The sequence below is a fragment of the Prionailurus bengalensis genome, chromosome B3 (genome assembly GCF_016509475.1).
Source record: "Prionailurus bengalensis isolate Pbe53 chromosome B3, Fcat_Pben_1.1_paternal_pri, whole genome shotgun sequence".
NCBI lineage: Eukaryota > Metazoa > Chordata > Mammalia > Carnivora > Felidae > Prionailurus > Prionailurus bengalensis.
In genome coordinates, this window is record NC_057355.1 from 111,858,877 (window position 1) to 111,884,033 (window position 25,157).

Consider the following 25,157-nt stretch of genomic DNA (forward strand, 5'->3'; position numbering starts at 1 on the left):
AATATTTTACATTTTTTTCATACTGTCTTCTAAGTCTAGTTTGTAGAATGTACTTACAATACATCTCAGATCAAATTTGCCACATGTGTAAGTGCTTTATAGCCACATGTGGCTACTACCTACTGTATTAAAAAGAAGTTGAGTCCAAGGTAGGAACTAAGTCCGAGTCCTGGGCGACTACCAGCAACTTTGTTACCACAGATAAGACCTTTAACCACTTATTTCCTTGTTTCCTCATCTGAAAAGGGGAGACACATTTTTTTTTTTTTTTACCATTCTTATAAGGATTGTAAAGGCATAAAATTAGAAACTGAAATGATGACACTTTGAAACGTTGAAAATGTCATACAGAATGGAAGGCATTGAAATTATTCCAAGAATAGAGTGAACTTTGAAATGGTTATTAATCTCTTCTTTAAAGAACCTGGATCCCAAGAGCGCCTGGGTGACCCAGTCAGTAGAGCATCTGACTCTTGATTTCAACTCAGGTGTTGATCTTAGGGGTTGGTGGGATGGAGCCCCACATCAGGCTCTGCTCTGGCTGCGAGGCCTGCTTCTCTCCGTGCCACCCCCCCACCCCTCAATAAATAAATAAACTTAAAAAAAAACAAAAAAGAACCTGGATCCCAGAGTCTCATATGCTCCCTGATTTCCTCACTGACTTGACTGCGATAGGCAGGGTTAAGGAAGGAGGCTGATGCTCCCATTAAATATCTCTATTGGTGTAGCTGGGTATGATGACAGGTTGTTCAGAAGCACAAAGACAGATTTTTGGATATTCGTATTCAAGTTAATTACATCACTATGAAAAGTAAGATGCTTTCAATACGGAGGAAAAGGAAAAGGCAGGGCACCAACCACAAGCATTTTGAGCTCCATAGGCTGGACCTCGCCATTTTCTATTTGCACAGTGTGTGCAAGCCTCTGAGGTGCTTCGGCGACGCGTTTCCCATCGCTAATGGGATAAATAATGGTCATTTATTATTAACATTTCAAATGTTTGTGGGTTTTTTTTTTCTTTTCTTTTTTTTTTTTTAGCAGTTTTAGGAGATTCTCTGCAGAGCTCTAAGTGCCTCTTGGCCAACGCTTCGGTTATTGCTTATTCACCTGTCTCACTGGTATGGAAAGGTATTTAAATTACTATAATTTCAGCTTTCTGTATGGGGTAAGCCGAGGCAGCGAGAAAGAATTCCCTTTCGTGTGTATCGTGACTCGCCTTTCTGTCAGCCTAGCCTAGGTTTAGGAGGGAGCCTACATCAGAACTTTGTTTCTTCCGCGTTCCCTTCCGGGTTCCCGCCACAGGGTCCACGGGCCCGCCCCCTTTCTCCGAAGGTTTCCGAAGTCCCACTCTTGGCCGGCCGTTGTTGCCTGGGAAACCAGACCCTGCCCTCACAACAGGGGCTAAGGGGCGGAGACTTCGAGTAGATTCCCGAAAGCAAACACTCCAGGGTAGAGTACTTGGGGCGCATGCGGCAACCGTGCCTTTGCTCTCGCGAGGCTTCGTCTTTCCGGAAGCACTAGAGGACGGCCCTTGTGAACGGCGTCGGGATGTGTGGGGGCTGTGTGGAGAAGGAGTATCCCAACCGGGTGAGCGAGTGGGCGCCGAGAACTTCTCGCCCCCTTGGCCGGTGGCCAGCCCCCGAGGCTCCTCATACCCCGGGCCGGCCTTCCCTGAGAGGCCGAGCGCGGGACGACCCTGCCGCTCTGCCCATTCCGGTGACCCGGTAGCTGTATTTAGGCACTTGACGGCGGGGGCGGCCGGTGGCCGTCGGTTCTGCCCGCCGGTCCACGCCCTGGGGGCTGATCTCAGCCGTCGCCCCACTTCTCTTAAGTTCCAGGGTACAACAAAGGAAACCCCACACCACCAACAATCCAGTCGACGACAAAGGGACACCCTCCCGCCACCGCTGATGACATTGTCAAGCTTGATTTGGTGAAATTCACTTTTCTTACTGAAGTCTAGCGCTGGAAGGGACCTCTGAGGTCATCTGTCGTTAGCACGGTTTTGCAGATGAAACTAATGCCCAGAGAGGGGAAATAAATTTCACATTCTGTTAACCTGAGAGTCAAGGCCAGAAATCAGATTTCCTGAGTATTTAAAAAAATACCTGTTCCTCTCAATCTCCGGAGGTTGCCGAAGCTTGTTTACTCTCATTTATTCAAGGCATACTTATTGAACATTTATGTGTGTAGCTAGACCAGAAAGAGATACCAAAGATGAAATAAAAGGCAGCTTCATTGCCTCCTGAGAGCTTACAGTTTAGAGTATGTGATTTAACAACAAAAAATGAGTAGTACAGTTCATAAGTGATATTCAGCTTTAGAGAAAGGGGAGAGCAATAGCACTGTTCTCCCAAAAGAAAGGTAGACTTCATTTGGGACTTGGAGGCTAGTTGTGACTAGGGTAGAAAAGAAGGCAAGGAGGAGCCAGAGGCTTGGAGACTATAAGAACAAGGATTCTTGTGATGGTTGGGTGGCAGAAGATCTATAGCTGCTTCTGCCTCTTAATATTTTGAGTAATACGCTTTGGGGAAGGAGGTGTAACATGAACAGTCATGGTACAGCCTCCTGGGAAAAAGGTTTAGTATTATCAAAGATTTGCATACTGAAAGACCCAGCAATTCTCATTCTAGAGAAATAAATGCATGTACATATGTTCTTGGAAACTTGTGTAAGAATGTTCATAAGAGCATCACTTGCAGGAGTAGACTGGAAAAGTGGGATATAGCCATAGAATGGAACACCATGAATGAATAATGGAATGAATTAGAGCAGTGGTTCTCAACTAGGTGTGACTTTTGCCTCCCAGGGGACATTTGGCACTATCTGTAGACAGTTTTAGTTGTCACAACTGGGGGTACTACTGACTACTACCTAGAGGCATTGTGCTGTTTCATATGCTTTTCTGTATTGCATTCTATTTCATACTTTTTTTAAAGTTTAAAAATAAATTTTTATGAATCCAGTAATGAACACTGCACTTTTCAGAGACCATGTGAAGGAGGTGTTTGTAGTGAAGAGTATTAAAGAGATTAGGTTGGGTTCTTAAGAATTGAGCCAATCAAAAGCTTTTAAAATTGTATGAGGAAATTTAGGTTTTACACTTTAGGCATTGAGCACCCATCAAAAAAAGTGAATAGGAAAATAATTCTGAAATCTGTTATTTAGGGAAATGAGTCTATGGCTGTATGTTGAGGTTATGGGATGGGGGGAATGTAAAAGGGAGAGCCCTACAGAGTTTTTGAGGAGTCATGAAAACAGTAGGGTAGGCATGAGATAATGAAAGCCTCATTTCGAAGAAAGAATTAATAGGACTCAGCCAATTTAATGGAGGGAAGACCTACAGGTGATCTTAGGTTTTCAATCTAGGCAATTGGGAAATTGGAAGTATCATTACAGAAATTGGTGGCATGTGTGAGAGAGAACCAAAATTGGGGGGCACGTGGTCAGGTTGTTTTTATCATGTTTCATCCAAGATTGAGAATGTAACACCCGAGGAGTCAAGTGAAAATATAAGATTGCAGTATAGGTGCAAGATTCAAACAGATGAGTTAGCCAAATAAAAGTGTCAAAATAGAAATGATCTGTTTTCTTAGAAAAAGACTGGAGAATCAAGTAGAATCAAAGACTGGGCTTCAAGGAATAAATTAATTTAGAAAATGAAAATAAAGTATAAGAAAAAGAGTAGAGAAAAGGAATGAGGGGATTGGAAAACCAGGAAGGTGCCTTTCATAAGCACTTTTTTCTGACTTTATTCTGTTCTAAAATAATTAAAGGGCTGTCATGAGTAAGAATTAAACTTTTTGGGATTTCAGAAGGCAGATTTAGAAATAGTGGGTGGATGTTATTGGGTTTAGGCTTTGGATCAGAATAAAGAACTTTAACAGATTTTCAAAATGGAACGGGCAACCCTGAGAGGAATTGAACTCTCTTCTGTTGTTCAGGAGAAGCTAACTTGACCATTTGAAATCTCAAAGGTCCTTCCAACTCTGGGGGTTATCGAAGTCATGAGATATTTCTGAGGGGAGTAAGAACAGAAGTCACTTTGAACTTAGCAAAGGGACAATAAGGTAGTGGTAGCAAGAATAGTCTACCCGTGGCAGAGAAAAATAATGGATTAGCATGTTGAGAAGCTCTAAGTTGGACGCTTAACTGACGGAGCCACCCAGGCACCCCTAAATATTTAATTATTTATTTGGGTTTCATAAATTTTTCTGGAGACTTGTAGATATTTTTCACAGATGAAAAATACTAGACTTAGAAGACAAATACAAATAGTGAAAGAAAAGGTTTGATAAATTAGACTTCATAAAAATCAACTGTTCTTCAAAAGACATTATTTAAAAAACATCAGTAACAAAATATTTGTAATACCAATCTGAGAAGATTTGTATCTAAGATATATAAAGAACTCTTATGGGGCACTGGGTGGCTCAATTGAGCATCTGCCTCTTGATTTCAGCTCAAGTCATGATATCGAGCCTCGTGTTGGGCTCTGCACTCACAGCACAGAGCCTGCTTGGGATTCTCTCTCTCCCTCTCTCTCTCTGCCCCATCCCCACTTGTGCTCTCTCTCACAATAAATAAGTAAACTTTAAAAAAAAAAAAACTTTTATAACAATAATTCTTATAACTAAATAATAAGATAAACAAAAATGGACAAGACTTGAATAGACACTCCACAAAAGAAGGCACATGTGTAGGCACCCAGAGAAGATGCTTAACGTTGTTAGTCATGAGGGAAATCCCAAATAAAAACTATGAGATACCTCTACATGACTAGGATGGCTAAAATAAGAAAAGACACAGTATCTAGGTTGGTGAGGATATGGAGCAACTGGAACTCACACAATTCTGGTGGGAATGGAAAATGGGAAACTTTGGAAAACTAACTGGCAGTTCTAAAGTTTGTATGGACCATATTTTTACCATATGACTCAGCAATTCCACTCCTAGATGTTTACTCAAGAGAAGGGCATATGTCTACATAAGACTTAATGAATCTTTGTAGCTGCTTTATTCATAATAGCCCCAAACTGAAAAGGACCTGAAAGTCTATTGACAGATGAATCCATGAAATAGATTTGGCAATAAAAAGCAATAAATTACCAATGCATACAACAACATAAATGATTAACATGGACTTTATGTTGAACAAAAGAAACGATGCAGAAGAGTATACTGCATGATTCTATTTCTATAAAATTTTATAACAACCAAAACTAATAACTAGAGATAGAAATTGGATCAAGGGGTACCTGAGAAGGGGTTGGAGATAGACTGCAAAGCATAAAAGAACTTCCTGGGAAGATAAAACTTTTTATATCTTGATTGAGGTAGTGGTTACGTTGAAATATATGCCTATATATATTGGTATATAAGTCACGTATACCCTTACAATGTGTGGATTTTATTGTATATAGATTATACTTCAGTGAAGTTTATTTTTTAAAAAAGCAAAGCACCTGTTTTTAATAGCTGGAAATTTATACTTTAACCTCAAGGCCTTTTTTTCCACCTTTAGTAATTAAGTTGCTGTGTCTATGATTTAGTATCTCCCGACTACATAGTTAGATTGATTTCCTCACTTCTCCACCCCCCTTGCCCCAACAGAGTAAATCTCTTTCTTAGTACATAGCCTCAAGGAGCCACTCAAAAGGGAGAGGTTAACTGTGGTGCTGGGAATCCAGGAAGGCTTCACTTGTGGCATCGCTTAAAGTTGGTCTTCCTGAGAGTTCATAAGCTCCTCAAAGGTGGAAAGATATGACTCACCCTCTAATCCTTCCCTGTGCTTTGCACAGTATCGGGCACATAGCTGCATTGGAGAAATATTGATTTGACTGGTTTTTAGTCACATCAACTGTTAAAAATACCCTATTGGTCAGAATGAGGTTGAATTAGATTATTTATAAAATGACTTTCTGAACAATTACTGGTAAGCCTATAGAAAAGAACTCCCTTGAGTCAGGAGCATAAGTTGTTAACAGTTTCTTAGTGATGAAGCAAAACCCTTTCTCCCTTGAATGCCATGGTGTCAGGCTGATGAGTTGAGAGCTTATCTTCACTGCCTGAATCACACATACCCTTAAGGATTGACATCTATAGAGCTGAGGGTTTATTCTTGTTTGCTTATTTTGTGTTATTTTTAAGGCATCAGAAAATGTTATTTCAACAATCAACTGAGCAACACATTGTATAAGATCATTTTTTATCATTAGTTCAATTTTAATTCTAGTTTTAGGATCTGCCTCATTTAAATATTGTTGGCTATTGGATTTTTCTAATTTTTCTTTTTCATATTTTATATTATTAAAGCTTCGGTGTGTTTCTAAAAATCCATATGCATTTAGTCCTCTCGGATACAGTTGCTGTCCTCAGAGACTTAACAGCTTTAACACTGCTTCAGTTTTATTTGCCATAAATAGCCCTTCTAGAGGAAAGCTAGTAATTTCAAAAATTACTTGGTACAGATTTCAAGCAAGTAAATTCTAGCCATGTTTTTTTGCCTTTAGAAATTTTTAGTCTATTAATTATTTTCACCAAGGGTTTTGAAATAGAAGAAAATTAAATTCCTATTTTTAATATTTTAGGGTAACATCTGCCTGGAGAATGGATCTTTCTTGCTGAACTTTACAGGCTGTGCAGTGTGCAATAAGCGGGATTTTATGCTGATCACAAACAAATCTTTGAAGGAGGAGGATGGAGAAGAAATAGTTACCTATGATCGTAAGTAGATTATTTTCATGCAAGTCTGATAGGAGATACCAGCTTTTAAAAGCTGATACGTTGTGCCTATTGATATATTTTATTTTATGAGGCCTATTTCAATATTGTATTGTAACATAGAGATGCTAGTTAGTCTTTTAAGAGGAAAATACAGATGATGATAGCATCATCAGATACTCTGCCTGAGTGATTTTTGCAGATAAATGAAGCCTATGACTCAGGTACCATTTTTTGTTTGTTTGTTTGTTTGTTTGTTTGTTTTTAAAGCCTTTATGCCTTCTGAAACAAGATATAGAGACTTTTTTTAACCTTAGGGTCATTCGTGTGTTTTTTCTTTTTTCTTTTTTTTTTTTTTTTTTACTGTAGTCTAATACAGTGATGTCCTCCAACAGCCACTAAAGTGTTTAGGGCTGTTTGCTGCTGTACTAAATGACCCTGGATGTAATGGGGTTTTTTGTCTTGTTTCTTTCTCGTGGGGTTTTTTTTGGTGTTTTTTTTTTGTCTCCCATCTCATTGTCAGTTGGTTATTTCTTTTGCTGTGCTACCTTCATATGCCACTCCTCATCCTCAATACTGGGAAACCAAATCAATCAACTATGTATAATGAACGTGAATCAATTCTGAGGTTGGCACTAAGAATTTCTATGAGTAAATTAAGTGCATATACATTTTAGAGCCATTTAATTTAGTAAAGGAAGCCCATATACATTTTAGGGTATAGTGACAAGAATTTAAACTGTTCACATCCCCATTTTGCTTCTCTCTTGGTGCTTTGGTATGTTCTGAATATGAGGAATAAATGTACAAATAATGATATTTTGAAAACAGGTTGTGAAAGACACTAAGCCTTTAGAATTGATCAGACTATCAAAAGTGTTCTAAAGTAGAAAAATCTTTTTCTTTCTTTTAGACATAACCCTTTAAACTCTATTTTGTACCAGGTAGTAGGACATAGTAGGTAAGAGCAAGGGCCCTGGAGCCAGAATGCATGGGTTTGAATTCTATTGCCAATACTTCCTAGCTCGGCAGTCTTGCTAATAATTACTTAACCACGGTGTGTCTTTGTTTCCTAATCCTTAAAAAGGTGATAACAAGTATCTACTTCTTTGGGTTTTGAGAAGATTAAATAAACAGATAAAAAGTATTTAAAACAGTTTCTGGCACACAGTAAGCACTCAAAAAATCATAGTTATTATTATTATCATGTTTCTAGTAGAGTCTTTCGTTGCCATTAAATTCACTTTATAATGTCTAGCATTGACTTTTTTATTTATGATTGGTTTTACTAGCAGTTTCTATAGGTTCTGAGAATGGGAATTAATATATGCTTGTTAAACCTCTGAGTTGAGGCCCTTCATTATGTAGTATTGCTATGTGACAGATTCTGGATTTCTTATCAAGGTAGATATTATAATGGGTTTCCAGCTGCTCTGTTAAATATATCACTTAAGATTCTTTTAAAGTAATACCATGCAGAGAATAGAAATTTTACTGTCTTAAGACATCTTCCAAGACTTAATTATTTAAGTCTCTCTCTGTTTTGGCAGATCTGTGTAAGAATTGTCATCACGTAGTAGCCAGGCATGAGTACACGTTCAGTATCATGGATGAATTTCAGGTAAATGTATAAATGTAGTGTGTTATTGTGGGGGAGGGGATAATGAAAGCACTTTTATAAATCTAGATAGTTTTAATAAATGAAGTATTAGCGGGTATTAAAGGAGACCATCCCTGTCTTCTACTTGTGTATGTTAAGAGAGACGCTTTAGATGTGAGTATATCTGTTCAAACCTGTCTTCGCAAGAGTCTAATCAAAATGCGTGCCTTACAAATGATATCTCAGGCCTGTCATTTATGTTTATAAAGAACAGCAGATTGTGGCTTCTTTTGAGGTTACTATTGTGTCTGTTTTTTTGTCTGTCCAGTTATGTAATTGCACAATTGTTGGCTTTATGAGTGTTAGCCTGCCCATTGCCACCATACTTGCTGAGCATGGAAATTCTGATAAGGAGGTTATCTTTGTCTTCCCCAATAGGCATGTAGAGTTGAGCAACTCTGTAGTCTCAATTGTGGTAAGACATTTTAATATTATTCATCGTGAAATGATAGGATGGATGTATCAAGGTTGGAAGAAAGAACCTGGACCACTATAAAGGTAGAGAATAAGTATTTATAATAAATATGATGCCTTGTACAGTTGTGAGAGCACACAAAGAATTGTACAGAAGGCTTCTGAATGCCTGAGCTGCTAAAGATTCACAGATCTGAGGGTCAGGAAGAAAAGCTAGACAGTGGGGAAAAACCAAGGGTAAACGGGAAATCATGAAGACACACAAACCTGTGTCTGTCCCTTACTGCCTCCTTTTTCAAGCCTTCAGGTTGAGTTACTTATTTAAAGTGAACTACATATTCATCTATCAGATATAAATATCAGGTTAGACCTTTTAACAGGCAAGGGAATTTTTTTTTTTAACATTTATTTATTTTTGAGACAGAGAGAGACACAGCATGAACGGGGGAGGGGCAGAGAGAGAGGGAAACACAGAATCGGAAGCAGGCTCCAGGCTCTGAGCCATCAGCCCAGAGCCTGACGCGGGGCTCGAACTCGCGGACCGCGAGATCGTGACCTGAGCTGAAGTCGGACGCTTAACCGACTGAGCCACCCAGGTGCCCCAGGCAAGGGAATTTTAAGTGCTTCAAATTTGGGTAGTATTTTAATTAGAAAAAAATAATAATTTTCCATAATAGAATCTTACAGTATAACCACTCTCATTCTTTTTTTTTTTTTTAATTCACTTATTCACCTGTCAGAATCTGGTCTCATATGTTTGCTTAATCTGTACAACATCTTGACCACATCTCCTCAGCATCCAAAAATTATGCCTCAAAAAATATTTTTGTGGTATATGTAACTTAGGGCAAAATCAAGATCTCAATGAATGCATAGTGGCCAAATAGGGGAAGGAGCATATCTTGGGTTTAAAGGAGAAGCTCTGTCTTTCATGAGAAGAAAAGAGGGCTCCTGGAGTCCCTGTGAGCTTTTTAGAGCCCTAAATGAATATGAAGATTGCCCTGACTGAGATATTATCTATCATAGCTAGACTTTGCTCTACCTGATTTTCCTTTATGACTGAACACAGCCATTTTCAAAGCTGCCCCAGAAATTACTCTGGGGTAGGAAGAAGAAGATAGAGGAAGATGGCTTGTATTCACAATGCCTGGACAGTGTGAAATTCTCTTGGAAAAAAAAACTCAAACTAAGCTACCTCATCTTCTCTCAACATCTGCTTCCTTCCACCTGTATTCTGTGTCCTACAGATTAGTTTTCTGAAAACAATGCTTGAGACCACCTCTTTGGCCTTTCTATAGTTCATTTTAGCTACAGTGTAATATATAAGCTCCTTGTTTCAAGGTTCTCATGGGGCTGGCCCATGCTCCCTTCCCTTATTTCCCCTGGTCTCTGGCTTACCACACACATCATTGCCCTAATTCACACTCTTCCTTCTGTCCCATTAGAGAGGAAGATTCTTATTTACTCCTCTCTAAGGGCTACCCTTTCCACATGTCTTCACCAGTCTGCTCTTTGTCTAGCATCATCTTTGCCTTCCTGGGATTTAAACCATTTCTTACACTAAATGTACTTGATTCTTCACTTATTAAAAATAAATTTAAAATGTTTTCATTTCCTATACCTACATCTTTGACCTACTAGAGTAGGTCTTTAACCTGTTTTCCTTATTTCCCTGTGTTCCTCGTAACCACCTACAAATGGGTTTTTATGTTCACTTCACTAAAACCGTTCTCTCAGAGATCTCTTATCATGTAGCCAAATCATGTGACCTTACGTCAGTCCTTAGCTCTTTTGACATCTCTTGTGGGTCTGGTTTTGTCAACCATTGTTGTTTTTGAAGGATTTCTTCCCTTCAGGTTCATGGTGCCAGATTTTTTTTCTTTCTTTTTAAATTTTTTAAAAAAGATTCAAAAAGAAAGAAAAATGTGAAAAATTCTGAATCCTCTTGCTTTTCCCCTGGTTTCCTTTCCTATTGTTCCCTGATTTCCCCCTGAATTTTGGTCTCTTATCTGGAACCTTCTCTTTACTTTCTCAAATAGTGAGCACACACACACTCAGGCTCACTTGAAACCCATCAGCTGTCTCCCAAATGTCCTTCTGTAACCCTAACACCCTGCCTACCCTCCTTTCTTCCTTTGTTTCTCTTGCCTTTTGGCCCTGCTGCCATACCTCATGTCAAGGACCATACCCGCTCAAACCTAAGTTACTGCAGCAGTCCCCAAACTGTAGTTCTGCACACTGCCCTCAAGTTAATCTTGCTTACACATACCGTCTTGTCACTCCTGCTGCTCCGTATGGGATATGCTTGCTCTTTCCCTATCACTGTCCTTATTCATGCTTTTTCCTTGATTTGACTAGTCCGTTTCTCTACCTTCACATCAACTAAATCTTACCTCTTTCAAGCAGAACTTAAATTCTCTCTCCTCCTTGTTCACGATAGTCCAGCCCATACTGCTTTCTCCCTTTCCTTGTACGGGGACTGACTCATGTGAATAGCCACTTGGGAACTTCCTTCTTAGCCTGCCTGGCACAAGTACTCTTTGTTCTCTGCTTCAGTAACCTACTTCCTTGTCCCCACCCTACGCCAGCCCCCATTTTACCCAAGCAATAGTTCAGGTTCAAGGTGGGATTCCCACCATTGGTAATGTTTTGTTTGTTTTGCTTTGTTTTAAATGTCTTATGGGCAAAAGTAGGTAGGATAGTGTTTTAACCTCCACTACCCAGCTTCAGTTTGCTTTGTTTGTATCTCACCATTCCCACATCCTTACAGGATTATTTTGAATCAAATCCCAAATATATCACTACTTCTTAAATATTTCAGTATATATCTCTAAAAGATAAGGGTTCTGTTTTTAAAATAACCATAATATCATTGTTAAAGTGATTTCTGATGGCACAAGTAGTAGGGGAAAGTAGAGACAGACGTACAGAGTTTAAAACAGAAACTACATTGTAAATGATTACAGGTATCCTTTGTTTTTTTATATCACCCTAAAAACCACTAAAAGGACTGTGTGTTTGCCTCAGGAAACAAAAGGGCACCTGTGAGATTGCCTTCTGTTCCTCTTTGGACCAGGGAATGGGAGGACTTGGGGTCAGAAATAGTAGGTAGTAATAGAAAAAAAGAGCCATGGGACCCTCAGAATAAAACAAAGGATCTGATTTTACCCAAAGGTAATTCCCCACAATCCACCCTTTCTTCCGAATCTCTACCTCTATGCTTTGCCCAGGTGGAGCCTTTGAGGGTCTCCATGAATGACTGGGAGGAATTCTTACTCTCCCAACTTGGCCAGTTTTGATAAAAGGTGTCCTGACCCTGGCAGCACAGGGGGATGTGTTCCTGGCATTCCAAGCTAGAATTCTAGACGTATTTTCCCACCGAAGCACTGCTCTGTATGGTTAGATTCTGTAGTCTTGTGCAATACGAATTTAAAAGACTCCTTGGAATTTCCTGGGAACCTAACTGCTATGTACAACATTTACTTCTATGGGAAACTGCTTTTGAATTCCAAATAATTGACCTATGGTGAAATTTGGATTCCAGACTACCTATAAATTAAAGACTATAGGTGTAATCAGTGTTACTTATTTAATAATCTTTCCAGATTATACCACGTGCTAGGTTTTTTCTTGTTCCCAAGTTAGATTGTAAATTTTGCAAGGTCAGACCTTGTCCTTGTTTTCTCTCATGTCTGCCAGTGCACCTAACACATTGCAAAACATTTAAGCACTAAATAAAAACTTGTCAATGGATACGTTGGTTGAAAATTCAGATGTTTGTCTAGCTTTGCCCATTTTCCCATTTTGACTTTATTATTGTTTTCTTCTTCGTTTCCAGTGATAGGTTGACATCCTACTACTAGTAATGTCTGGCAGGTGAAAGCAGAAGTATTTGAAAGCAGTAAAAGACCTTGTAGAGGGTGGATTTTTATTTCATTTTTTAATTTATGAGACCTGTATTTGTTCTCTAAGCTCTGGCCTCTGTCCCTATTGTGTGTGTGGAGTAGACCTCAAAATTAAGTGTGGTCTTTAAGAAACAATCTTTCCATTGCCACAACTAAGCTCCCTGCTGAACTCACTCATAGGAAATGGAAATCCAGTTGTCTAGGTCTGAGTGTCTGAACCACCGTCATTGTTTATCTCTGTGACCCTCTAGTGACTGTCTAGACCCATGAAACACAAACTGCCTTGACTGATCAATTCCCAGACAGCTTAACAATCTCAGTTGGAAGTGTGGAAATACTAATAGATTTAGCATTAATATTTGTTTTCTTAAGATAAAGAGGTTTTAAAGCAAAGGTTTGAAAAGAAATATGTTTATATAGTTTATTCTAGAAAGAGATAACTGTAAAAACAGGACTTTGCCCTAAGAGTTTTGCCTAAAACAAAATCCCTTCTGTCACCAGGCTGGATATTTTTAAAAATTTTAATCCAAGTATAAGTTAACATACAGTGTTACATTAGTTTTAGGTGTACAATATAGTGATTCAACACTTCTACACATCACCCACTGTTCATCACAACAAGTGCCCTCCTTAATCCCCGTCATCTATTTCACCATCCCCACCACCTCCCCTCTGGTAACCATCAGTTTATTCTGTGTAGTTAAGAGTCTGTTTCTTGATTTCTCTCTGTTTTTTCCTTTGCTCATTTGCTTTGTTTCTTAAATTCCACATGTGAGTGAAATTAACTATATGGTATTTGTCTTTCTGTGACTGACTTATTTCACTTGGCATTATACTCTCTGGCTCCATCCATGTCATTGCAGTTGGCAAGATTTCATTCTTTTTTATCAGCCTGGACATTTGTTAAGCCCAAGAAACATAAACTTCTTAAATAGATCAAATTCCAGACAGTTAGCTATCTAAATATGAGGCATGACATACTAGTGGATATAACATAATTGTTTATTTTCTTAGAGTTGATAAAAATAGTTTTTCAGTTTGGGACCTTTCTTTCACTTTAAAAATCGTTTTTGTTGCTTAGTAGTCTTAAGTAATCTACAAAGGAACAACTCTAAAAACAGGAATTTGTCTTTAGGGAATCAAATTGCTTCACTACTACTTTAAATAGCACTTCTAACCAAGCCCGATATGTGTTTTAAATCCAAGATATAGCCATGCATTTCCAAGATGACATTCCTGTATATGTAGTAAATAGAGCATCAGCTTGTATTCAATTTATATAAACAAAAGATTTCAGGATACACAGAATAAACCTAAGACATCCCTGGTAGGGGTTGAAGAAACTGATATAATGTACAGAAGGAATATCCACTCCAATTTGTAGAGAATAGCTTTACCAGAGTAAGTTATGGAGTGTCTTTCTCCCTGTTCCTCAATGTAATTATGCACTTTATCTTGTTCTAGGAGTATACCATGCTGTGTCTGTTATGTGGCAAAGCTGAAGATACTATCAGTATTCTCCCTGATGACCCTCGACAAATGACTCTGTTATTCTGAGGATCCCTGCAGTTCTTCAGTAACTATGTTGTGTTGGTTTACAATATAGCAAGCCTGATGGTTTGTCTTACTTAGTTTATAATGGAAATTAGTTGCATATTTTTTTCTGCTTAGACTTAACTATCCTTAGAAAGAAAAAGTAATTTAGGGGATTATGCTGAGCTCCTCTGCTAAAGTTCCCAGTTCACATCAGAATGAAGCCAGAATGAAGAATCTCTGTTAGAAGTTATATGGCTGGAAGATATAACTAGAATGGGAGTATACCTAATGCCCACATCTTGGTTCCAATAAAAGGAACCAGGACTCCTTGGAAAAGTGATTGATTCTAGGACGAGGGCAGTAAATATACAAGATGAGCTTGGAGCATTTTGTGTCACAAAGAAAGTGCTCAAAAAAAACCCTCACAAAACACAATGATTGGGAGTATGTCAAAGGGGCAAAAAAGCCAACTCAAGGAGCTCCCTGTGACCAAAGTTGGAACAGTTTGAGCAACAGAATAAAGTAGTATTGGATTATAATCCAAACTATAAATATCTCTGAGTCCTTACTGATATAAATGAATGATTGAATAAGTAAATACATGAATTGGAAGAGTAGACAAATTGCCCATGCAGAAGAATTTCAAATAATGTTATGTCGATGTTCCCTACTCCTTAAGTGTGAGTTATAAATAGCAACTCCCGACTGTAGAGCAGAATTGGGTAGAGTTGAGCATGCAAAACGAGAAAAGTAACAGTGGGAAAACCTGACAAACACTAGCTCAGCCAAGTGACCAAGATTAACATCCTCAGTGATCATCCTGTTGATAACAACATGTACCCTTGATATGATATGATGGGAGGGCACTTTACCTTTGTGGTCTTCCTCCCAAAAACCCATAACTCCAGTCTATTCATGGGAAAAACATCAGACAAATCCCACTTGAGAGCCGTTCTGCAAAATACCTGACCTTTACTCCTCAAAATTGTCAAGGCCATTAAAGACAAGGCTGGGAAACTCTCACTAAAGAGACATGACAACTAAATGTAATGAGGTATCCTGGATGGGATCCTGGGACAGAAAAAGTGCATTTGGTTAAAGCTAGCAAAACCTGAATAAAGTGTAGACTTTAATTAACATAAGTAAATAGAATGATTTCAGCTGCTCCAAAGAGATCTTAGAATATCTCACCTTGTGTAGTTGAAAGAACACTGGCTTGGGTGTTATAAACCCTGGAATTTAGGCCTCTCTGCCATTGGTAACAGTATAACCATTAAGCAAAGTGTTACTCTGGTCTTTATTGTCCCATTTCTATTAGATTAGGCTAATAAAAATTGATATTTTACTTCCTTCACAGTATGGTTAGAAGATCCAAATGAATAATGAATATAAAATGTGTTGGAAAGCATATCAAGTACTAGATGCAATGAGATGGCTTTGGTTGATTCTTCTCAGTCTGAGACCAAAACTTAAAGGGTCAGGCATTAGAAACAAAATTGTTTCCTCTTCATATCCAAGAAATTTGGAAATTCTGAACTAAAGCTTTGCTAAAGTGAGGTGAGCAAGGTGTTCATTGTTGATACCAGAGAAGTTTTGTTGTATAACAGGAACGCTAATGCTGAGGTTTATTGAGCACTTACTGTATGCCAGGGCCCTTTTAAACACTTACTTCATCCTCATTAACAATTCCATGAAGTAGGTACTATTGTTATCCCAATTTTAGAGCCAAAGAAACGAAAGCACAAAGAAGTTAAAGGAGCTTAAGGTCACACAACTAGTACAGTGGCTCCCTCTCAACACTTCTGCTCGGCACACATGAAGTCTAAGGGTCTGGCAAGGTTAGGAACAAGTTGAGACTGTCAGTGACAGCACTCTGCGGAATCTAGGCACATCAGACCAAGATTTGTTCTTCAGAAAAGTTAAGTCATCTGCTCCTCAGGGATCAGTTGTGTTATTCCTGGAAGATGTTTTCCACTTTTCTGCAAATCTATATCTGACCTGCTGAGGAAATCGTTTGGTGAAATGGATCCAGAAAGCAGAGAAAATGCTTCATTACTTTAAATAGCAGCACTAAGCCCATTATAGCCTCTGAATTGTCCCTTCTTGGAGTTTGCTAATGCTTCCAACTTAGTCATTTGGAGTTCAAGGGTATGACTTTATAAGCCCCTACTGATATCCTTGTCTATTACAGACTGTATAATTATCTATCTGTTTTGGACTATATCCTACAAAATTTAAAACATAAGGTCCTATCCACATATGTCATTATTAAACCAACCTTGTGCTGTGTTTTGTGATACTTTCTTTATCTTCTAGAATTCTTTTATGGGTCTAATCAAATAAAGACCTCTTCAACCCAGTTCCACTGAATCTGTATTTTTCTGTTCAAATAAAGGGGAGCCAGGCAAAAACATCAGTCTTTACTTTCCTTCCTGAGATACAAGAAAGAAAAGAAATCACCTATAGATGTAATTGGGAAAGTGGGCTTGTTCTGGCCCCTCGTTCTTGGTCTACTTGTTCCATGATGTATAGATCTGGAGTCTGCCTACTTAGGCTCTTGGAGTTCAAAGCTCAACATGTTTGTTGTGTTGTTTTAGCTGGCCAAGTCTTTCTCCAATGGTCTTGGGTTCTGACAATACTAATTAATTCATATATGATATATTCTGGGCACAACCAGATATGATTCATTACTTATAAGTAATTACCAAGAGTTATATGTTTAGTGTTTTTTATCAAGGTATCAAGAATTCTTTCCATTTTATTCTTTTTTGTGAGCAAGGTTAAGTTACTTCACTGAATTTGAGACTCTCAATTTTAGGCTGTGTGTTTCTTGACTGTAGTACAGTCTCTATGGTAGATACGGTGTGTTTGGATAGAAAGGAAACCGGGAGACTTAGGTCTAAAATTAGCTTTGCCACCTGCTCATGTTGGGACACTGGGCAAGTCACTGAGTGTACATTGCTTCTTCGATGGAAAAATAGAAATAATCATGCTTTCTCCAGAGAGTTTTAAATCTTTAAATGATATAATGTAAGTGAAAATGATGAAAATGATTTTAAGTTGTGCAATGCTGTTACAGGCAACTATCAGTGGTCTTTATGAAGGAACTTTGAGATGGAGGGAAACACTATCATGTTGTGATTAAGAGTACAGGCTTTAGGGGCGCCTGGGTAGCTCAGTTGGTTAAGTGTCTGACTTTGGCTCAGGTCATGATTAGCTGTTCATGAGTTTGAGCCCTGCATCGGGCTCTGTGCTGATAGCTCAGAGCCTGCTTGGGATTCTGTGTCTCCCTCTGTCTCTACCCCTCCCCCACTCGCACTCTGTTTCTCTCTCTCTCTCTCTCTCTCTCTCTCTCTCTCAGAAATAAAGGGTACAGCCTTTATAGTCAGACTGACCTGGGTTTAACTTTTCAACTCTTCTACTTAGAGCCCTTTGTCCTTGGCAGGTGTCTTGCTCAATTACCTTCTCTTTAAATAGAGACAAAAATTCTTCATAAAATCAGTATGAGAATTAAGTAACCTAAGATATACAAAGGACTCTGCAGTGTGTGAATATAGTAAATATTCAATAAATGATAGTTTGGATGACAGTTGTAATGGTGATTATGAGAAATCAGATTTGATGTCACCAATTAGAGTTTGGCTCAGTGTTTCTTAAACTAAGGAGACATAGCTGTGGGAACATAGTCATAGAAATAATAAATTTTAGTCTTTGTCCCTTGGTTCCCTAAAATCATTTACTCCAAGCTTTATTTTTTTGTTCAAGTCCTCAGAGAAGCGATGGTCTCTATCCCTCCTCTAAATGGAGTGGCATTACCTCAGCTCTTCGGGAAAGCTTGTTTATGACACACCTCCCTGCCTCCTGAGTGCCTCTAGGGAAATTTGATTAAAAGATTGAAAGTGGTTGATTATATTAAGCTTTGCCATGTCTGTTTATGACCATAAGCTGATACTGCTGAGGCTGTAAAAGGAGACAAGCAAGATGAGGAATAAAGGAAACAATTTCTCACTTCTTTTCATTTTAACAACAGCACAACTAAAGATTTAGTAAAAATGAAATGTCCTTGTAAGACAAGTTCCCCCAGTCCGGCCCTCCCTGTTCCCTCCTGGGCCAAACTGGTCAGGTCCCTTCTGAAGCAGGGAGCATTTCCCCTGCCCAAATGAGGAGCCCTTTTCCTAGCATTGTGGCCCTTACTGACTCTCTCTGCAAAATCATTTCTGTAATTCCTAATCCTTTGGGAATCTTTAGGTAATTCCTTCAACTTGAGCCTCAAGGAAAAGACCCAACACATATCAGGCATATCAGGCCCTAAATTGCCTGTGGCATAATGCCAACATCCAGGATAGTTGCTCTGTTACTAGACATAGCAATAAGCTATAGCACTATCGAGATGATGCACAAATCATACTAGCCTCCAATATGTATTCTGTACTTCTTCAGAGAAGTGATGTATCCCTGCAGTTATTCCTCTAAAATCAGTGCCTCGTCCTGCCCTCAAAAAACCCATACCCCAGCTGTTGGCTTTAAGAACAGGAATCTTGAAAGGCTTGCGTTTCCAAGAGTCAGTGTAAGGGTAGCCTTAATTTAGCAGAAGGCCCTGAAAAGCATGCCAGGGGATTCCCACTGTAATGCTCAGGTTACCCTTTTTGAAATAAAGCACCGCAGATGACATAGCTTTAACTGAGGGTCAGACAGGGAGGATCTTTAGCCTGTATTCCACATTTACTTCTCAGATGATGCAGATGCTTAGAAAATAGTGTAGGGAACATAACAGGAAAGGGGTTTCCCCCTCAGCATTGGGGTTTTTAAGCAGTGTGTCCAGTTTGGAGAACTGTCCCTTCAGGGCTTCAGTGAAAAAAGTAAAATGTTCCATCTAGTGGTCAAAGAAGGAACGGTAACGTGAGAAGTTTCCAGGAAGACGTTTGTAAGGCAAAGTGACAGGGCAGTGGCCTTTCAGCAGGTGTCTTTTCTAGAACATGATAGGACCTGGCCTTGGAGGTGTTGGTGCCTTTTGAGTATGCCTGTGCTAGCTGAGGAATCTGGGGCACCATCCTTACAAAAGCCATTTGGCAGACCCCTGTTCTCACAGAGAATAGCTCTCATGTTGGCAGGTTATGAACAGTCTGACTGTCTGAAGGGAGGCCCTCTTCCATTCCCACCCTCATGGAATTCAAAATGAAATCATTCATGTCTAAACCAGTTTGTCTTATGCCTGAATTTGTGAACATGTGAGTTTGAGAAAGACAAGAGTGGACTGTGAACTGTAAAAAGGAGCAAAGGATCGGGTGCCTGTGTGGCTCAGTCAGTTAAGTGTCCGACTTCAGCTCAGGTCATGATCTTGTGTTTCGTGGGTTCGAGCTCCGTGTCGGGCTCTGTGCTGACAGCTCAGAGCCTAGAGCCTGCTTCAGATTCTGTGTCTCCCTCTGTCTCTGTTCCTCCCCTGCTCGCACTCTCTCTCTCTCAAAAATAAAAAAGATTAAAAAAAAAATTTTTTTAAGGAGCAAAGGATCACAAGCAAATGTTACTCAGCAAGGCAAGGGGAAAAGGGTAGGTGTTCTTTGTGTTCCCAGTAACTGCACCCTCCATACCCTTGCTGTCAGTTAAAGTTGACCAAATTAATGTCCCAGCAACATCTCAAAGTGCAGGTCATGCATAGTTGGCCCAGAATCTACACTGATAGCAACAGCTTCCTGATTGGAGTCCTCCAACGAACCTCCCAGTATACCGCACGGAAGGACCACTGACTTTTCCTTTGCTTTACCTCTCATCACCACCCTTTGCCCAGTTCTGGAGGAGCCATAGAGTAATAGTATAATTCAGATTTCCTGCAACTCCACTTGCCACCGCAGACCCTGACCTGACCAGACAGTTATTACGGTGTCCCCCTGATGAGAGAGCCTCCCTCTATCAAGCCTTTGTGTGCTGCCAGCTGTCTGGGCCACCTGTGGTTTTGTACCATCCCTCTACCCTCTGTCCGGGAAGAAGACACAGAGAGCCCGGCCATTTCCACACCTGCCCTTTATTGGACTCATCTAGCAGGCTGGCTCCGAGCCCTTCACACTCCTCAGACACCGCCCATACAGTTTAGGAAGATGCCATCATTCTGTGAAGGCCCAGATCCACCCAAGTCTTGAGCTCCAAGTAGAATCACCAACCAGAAGGTTGGGGGGAGGGAAGGGTGATAGGCAGACCGGAAAGGCAAGGCTCTTCAATGAAAGGGGCTGATCCCAAGGGAAAGCTTTGGTCCAGCAGTATCTCCTGAGGGCATTCTGAATCCTAAGGAAAGATACCTAAGGACTGGATGGAATAGGTCTGTGTGCTGAGAAGCTTGTGTCTATATGGCAACTTTGAGGAGGCGCTTGATGTCAGGCTCAATGTTGATGGTAGGGAAGGTGCGACTGTAGCGGCGGAAGGGCTCCCCTTCCGGCCCAATAAGGAACTTCTCAAAGTTCCAGGCCACATCTGAGCGGCGTACCGGGCTCCAAATGATGAACTTGGGATCGGTCATGAGGGAAAATGGGTCATCATACGGGTAGGGGAGCTTGTCCTTCAGGTAGGCGAAGACGGGATGCTCGTTCTGACCATTCACCTCACACTTTTGGACAAGGGTAAAGGTGGGCTGGAATCCACCCCCAGGGCGCACATACTTGAGACTGTTCAGGATCTCCTCATTCTGACAGTTCTCCTGGGGGAGGAAAAAGACAAAGAGCATGGAAGAGGGAAGGGGGAAATGAAGGATCCACCAAAAATCTTTCACCCTCCTATATGCCGTTCCCAGGACTATTCTTTTCTATGTAGCGTTTTTTTCCTCTGTTCTTTCTCTTTCCTTCTTCACTGGCTTTGTCCTACTCTTGACTTGGAGTTTTCCCACTCACAGCTGTTGCTTGATGGTTTGCTAGGCCATTCCTGAAAGTCCTTGCGGTTCCTAGCTTGGCTGTTCTTAAAGTCAATGATTTAGCACTTTGAACGATTCTTTCTCTCTCCAAACTACCCTGGACGGTTTTTAGGGTATCTGTCTGAAACTTCAAGGAACCTTGAGTTCAGAGCAGGAGACAGAAAGGGAAAGAAGGCTCAAGTCCTACCACCTAGAACTCTCCCATCCACTACCTACACACAGGCACTCACACACACGTCCTGCCACCACCTTCCCTTTCCCTCTGCCCTGATTTGCCTCCATGGCTTCTAGTTATATGTGAGTGTGATAGCCTCTGCCTCCATCCTGCTCATATAAATGGGATTTATAGCTTCTTGCTTTCATCTTGCTTTGTCCTAGATCTGAAGTGTAAGTAGGAGGAAGCTTTGGTGAAGATGCCATCCGAGGAAATCTGGCTTTCAGGTGCCACAAAGGCAAAGTGAGTTAGAGATAACAATGAATGTACTCTAAATGGAATCGCTCAGTGACAAACAGGGATGAATTAAATAGGATAGAGTGTTTAGGGTTCTGGAATAGGCCAGGGGAAGGGAAGTTAAGGAAATAAGTGCTTGAGAGCTAAAGGTTGTGAATGTGTAGTTATCATTCCTTTTGCTTCCAGACTGCTATCCCAAGACTCCTGCCTCCCACACTCACTGTACTCAGCTGTGAATGCTTTAGCTCTGAACCTGCTACCCGTCTTTCCCTCCCCAGGGCCATCCCTGTCCTATTCCCACTGGGCATTCCCCGCTCCTGACAACTCCAAAGGCCCTTAGAAACCCTTATTTTCCACCCCTCCCCCTGAGTCTAGGAGTCAGATATCTCCCTGTGGGAGAAAGTTCTTGCCTCTGACCTGCTAGAACCAATCAGTACAGTCAGTTCCAGGCCATCATGACATCTTGAGCCCAGGGGTGATCTCTATTAGACTTCTTATCTCTTCGTGCAAATGGCTGACTGGCTACCGGGTAGGTTATGGATTCCCTCCAGCCACTGGCTAGCCTGAGGTGATGGTGTAAAGGGTGGAGGCACCTCTCAGGCCGAAGAGATACTCCTAAAGAGGTTTTGCCCTTTCTCTCGCCTGCCCTGGCCAAGCCTAGAAACAGATGGAGACAGGGAAGGAACAATGAAAGCTGTGATGGTTCGAGCTCTCATTTGTCACTAGCCAAAGACACTTCAGCCTTCCTGCTTGTATCCCTGCTAATCTCTTCCTTGCCTTCACGCCGCTGTGAATCGAACTAAGGGGGTTATAATTAGAGGGTTCACTTGAGGACACTCTGCCTGCTTTTGCTGTTAAAATAATAAGTGAAAATAGAAAAGAACTTGAAGTGTGTGGGCTGAAGATCTATAACTTGACCCAGTAATCAGAAACAGAGATTCGATCCAAATGGGACACACACACACACACACACACACACAAATCAGAGCCAGAGAGGTGCATGTGATGCCCAGAGGAAACACGTGCATATTGTAAACCCTTAGCTTTCCACCAAAATCACCCTCCACTTGGCCGATTTAAAACAAAATCCTTTAATCTAAATAATACAGTTGCTTACACTTGCATATTACCTTGTATTTTTCAAGGTATTTTTGTGTATCTTATCCTCTGAACCTCCCAGTCATCCTGTGAGATAAATGATACTATCCCTTATTTACAGATGAGGAAACTAAAACAGAAAAATCAAGTGACTCTTTGTAGGGCACAGAGCCACTAAATAGCAAAACCATGTCTAGCTGGAACTAAGGTCCCCTGGGTCAGTCCAATCCTAGTTTGACTGTTGATCTATGTCCTCCACTCATCCATTCAGCGGATATTTAATGAATGCCCTCTCTACAGTGGAGAGAAAAACAGACCTGGTACCAGCCCTCATGGAGTGTAATGGAAAGACAATAAACAGTGTTTAAGCATAGTTAGAACCACATACACTTCCCCTTGGTATTCACATGTACCTAAAGACCTAGATTAACAAAACATACCTGTGATTCCAAACACTCCAACACACGGTCATCCTCCCCCTCCCCTTAGCCTACCAAAGCTTCACCATCCCACCTCCTTGGGTACAGTGCAAGAGACCCCTCACCTGATGTCCAAATTGATTGCAAGGGAAGCCAAGAACCACCAGGCGCCTGGGAAAGCGGCATTGCAGCTCGTTGAGCTGGGTGAAGTCCCGAGTGGTTGTGCCTCAGAGCGAGGCCACATTCTCAATCAGCACTGCCCTGCCTCGGAACGTATTGAAATCTACCTTCTCCCCATCCAGGCTGATAGCGCTGAGGTCGTAGAAAGACTTGGCTATGTAAGCCATGGTGAAGGTGCAGACTGAGACCTGCAGAATGGTGTGAGCCCGCTTAAGGGTCTGTTAAAGGGGTGGGGAGGAAGGAGGAGCCTGGCCTGACAGGAAGGATTTCACAATGGGGCTTTGAGCATCCCCAGGATGACTTAGCAAAAACAGTCACCCACCTGTAAGTGCTGTTTCAACAAGGAGGTTGCTCCTCCTATTTACAGACTCTGAACAAAGCCACCTACCTGCCCCACCCTGCTGGCAACCTGGGAAGGGCCAATTTGATATCTATGTGCAAACATGAATAATTCACTACTTGCAGGAAACTAGAGCCCCAAAGGTCAAATGGGGAGGAAAAAAGGGAGGGAGGGATGCAGGATTGACTCCGACCTGCCCCAGCAAGTTGTTCTCACTTGGCACAGACGTTTATTGTCTGCGGAGGGCCAGGCTCTGAACTGTGCCACTGAGAGGTCAGGGTCTGCCTAGATCTGAAAGATGAGGAAGAGAATTGGGATACATGTTCCCTCAACTCAGACTACAACTGAAACCTATATATTACTGTGCATGTGTTTTTCTTTGGCTGTTGCCTTCCACGGGCACAAAATCAAAGGGACCCTTAGGAGGACAGTGTGATTTTCTAGAAATAATGGCTTTCAGTGGCTCAGCTTGCACCAGGCAGAAGAGATGAAGTTTGTCTTGGAAAGTCTTTCAGTGAGTGATATTACTGGTGCTGGAGACCGCCTGCGCCCTTGCCCCCCTGCATGGCACTGCCTGCTATACCTCTGCCTTCCACTCTGCCTCCACAGGGTCATGCGGCTGACATCAGTCATGGTCGGGGTAATGGTGAGGAGTCGCAGAGCAGGTGAGTTGCTCCAAGGGCATGAGCTGCACCTGCCTTCTCTCAGACACTCAGTCCCAAAGACTGCTCACAGCAGGCTGGTGCTGGTCATTCCCCCACGGAAGGAAGTGTGCAGGGAGCCAAAGCTTCCGTGGTTCTAGACCGAGTCGGGCCACCTATGATGTTTTCAGCCCCAGATATGCAGTGTACTGCAGAACATGTGAGGACCTAAGGGAAGAGCTAGTGTGCTTCATTCTTCCAAGCACCTACCAGCTCAACAAATTCGTGTTTTGTTTTTGTTTTTTTTTTAATGTCTGAATTTCTCTACCAGTAAAACTGGCAATTAGACTCTACCTGGCTTTGGGATTTTTAGAGTGTTATTTCAATAACAATGCAAATGTTTACTAGAGAGTGTTTTCACAGGTACATGTCCATTGGGAACTGTCTTTGAGAACAAATAAGCAAGGCTTGGGAGCAGCTGGTATTGAGAATCTGATTTGCTGAGAAGATGGAGGAACTAGTCACCAGGGAGTGTCCAGCTTTTCTGGCTTTTGTGGCCTGTTCCATAGGTCTTTAGAGTCCGTGGGAACCTGTGTCTCTACTGGCTGCTCCCTAAAAACAAGCCTCCATTACTTGAGTGGGAATGGAATCTTTGGCCATTAAAGGAGGCAGGAAATGCAGAGTGAAGTGTGTCTCTCCCCGCCTGCCCCCCCCCCCCCCCGGCCCCGAGACTGGGTAGAGTTCCTAGAAACAGCCCAATAAATGTTCCTACCAGGCCACGGAGTCAGAAGAACTTGGCCTTGACAGTGGGCTGAACTTCAACATGAACTTGCCAGGCTTATCTGCATGCCTGGAGCTTTCCCAGTATTCTCTAGGCATCTGGACATCTCTTATT

The 25,157-nt window shown here is 41.2% G+C and overlaps 2 protein-coding genes across 3 annotated transcripts; one reads left to right on the forward strand and one right to left on the reverse strand.

Annotated features, from left to right (window-relative positions):
- Positions 1-1,438: 1,438 nt before the first annotated feature.
- On the forward strand, positions 1,439-16,597 carry CHURC1 (churchill domain containing 1). 2 transcript variants are annotated; one of them, XM_043556367.1, is made up of 4 exons: positions 1,439-1,587; positions 6,591-6,726; positions 8,274-8,344; positions 8,762-9,184. In XM_043556367.1, exons 1-4 carry the CDS (start codon positions 1,549-1,551, stop codon positions 8,810-8,812), a joined length of 297 nt encoding a protein of 98 aa, XP_043412302.1. In that variant the 5' UTR covers positions 1,439-1,548; the 3' UTR covers positions 8,813-9,184. The 2 variants fall into 2 exon arrangements, with proteins under 2 accessions (XP_043412302.1, XP_043412301.1); XM_043556366.1 differs by lacking the exon at positions 8,762-9,184 and adding an exon at positions 14,167-16,597 and having other exon boundaries at positions 1,442-1,587.
- A 3,644-nt stretch (positions 16,598-20,241) lies between these two features.
- Positions 20,242-24,944, reverse strand: GPX2 (glutathione peroxidase 2). The gene is made up of 2 exons (XM_043556365.1): positions 23,227-24,944; positions 20,242-20,923 (listed from the first exon to the last, which is right to left on the reverse strand). The coding sequence occupies exons 1-2, from the start codon at positions 23,446-23,448 to the stop codon at positions 20,573-20,575; spliced, it is 573 nt and encodes a 190-aa protein (XP_043412300.1). The 5' UTR covers positions 23,449-24,944; the 3' UTR covers positions 20,242-20,572.
- Positions 24,945-25,157: the final 213 nt, after the last annotated feature.

Coding starts and splice junctions, on each gene's coding strand:
- CHURC1 (XM_043556366.1), top strand. CDS start 1,549: ATGTGTGGGGGCTGTGTGGAGAAGGAGTATCCCAACCGG. Junction 1,588..6,590: donor AGAAGGAGTATCCCAACCGG/GTGAGCGAGTGG, acceptor TTAATATTTTAG/GGTAACATCTGCCTGGAGAA. Junction 8,345..14,166: donor GTATCATGGATGAATTTCAG/GTAAATGTATAA, acceptor ATCTTGTTCTAG/GAGTATACCATGCTGTGTCT.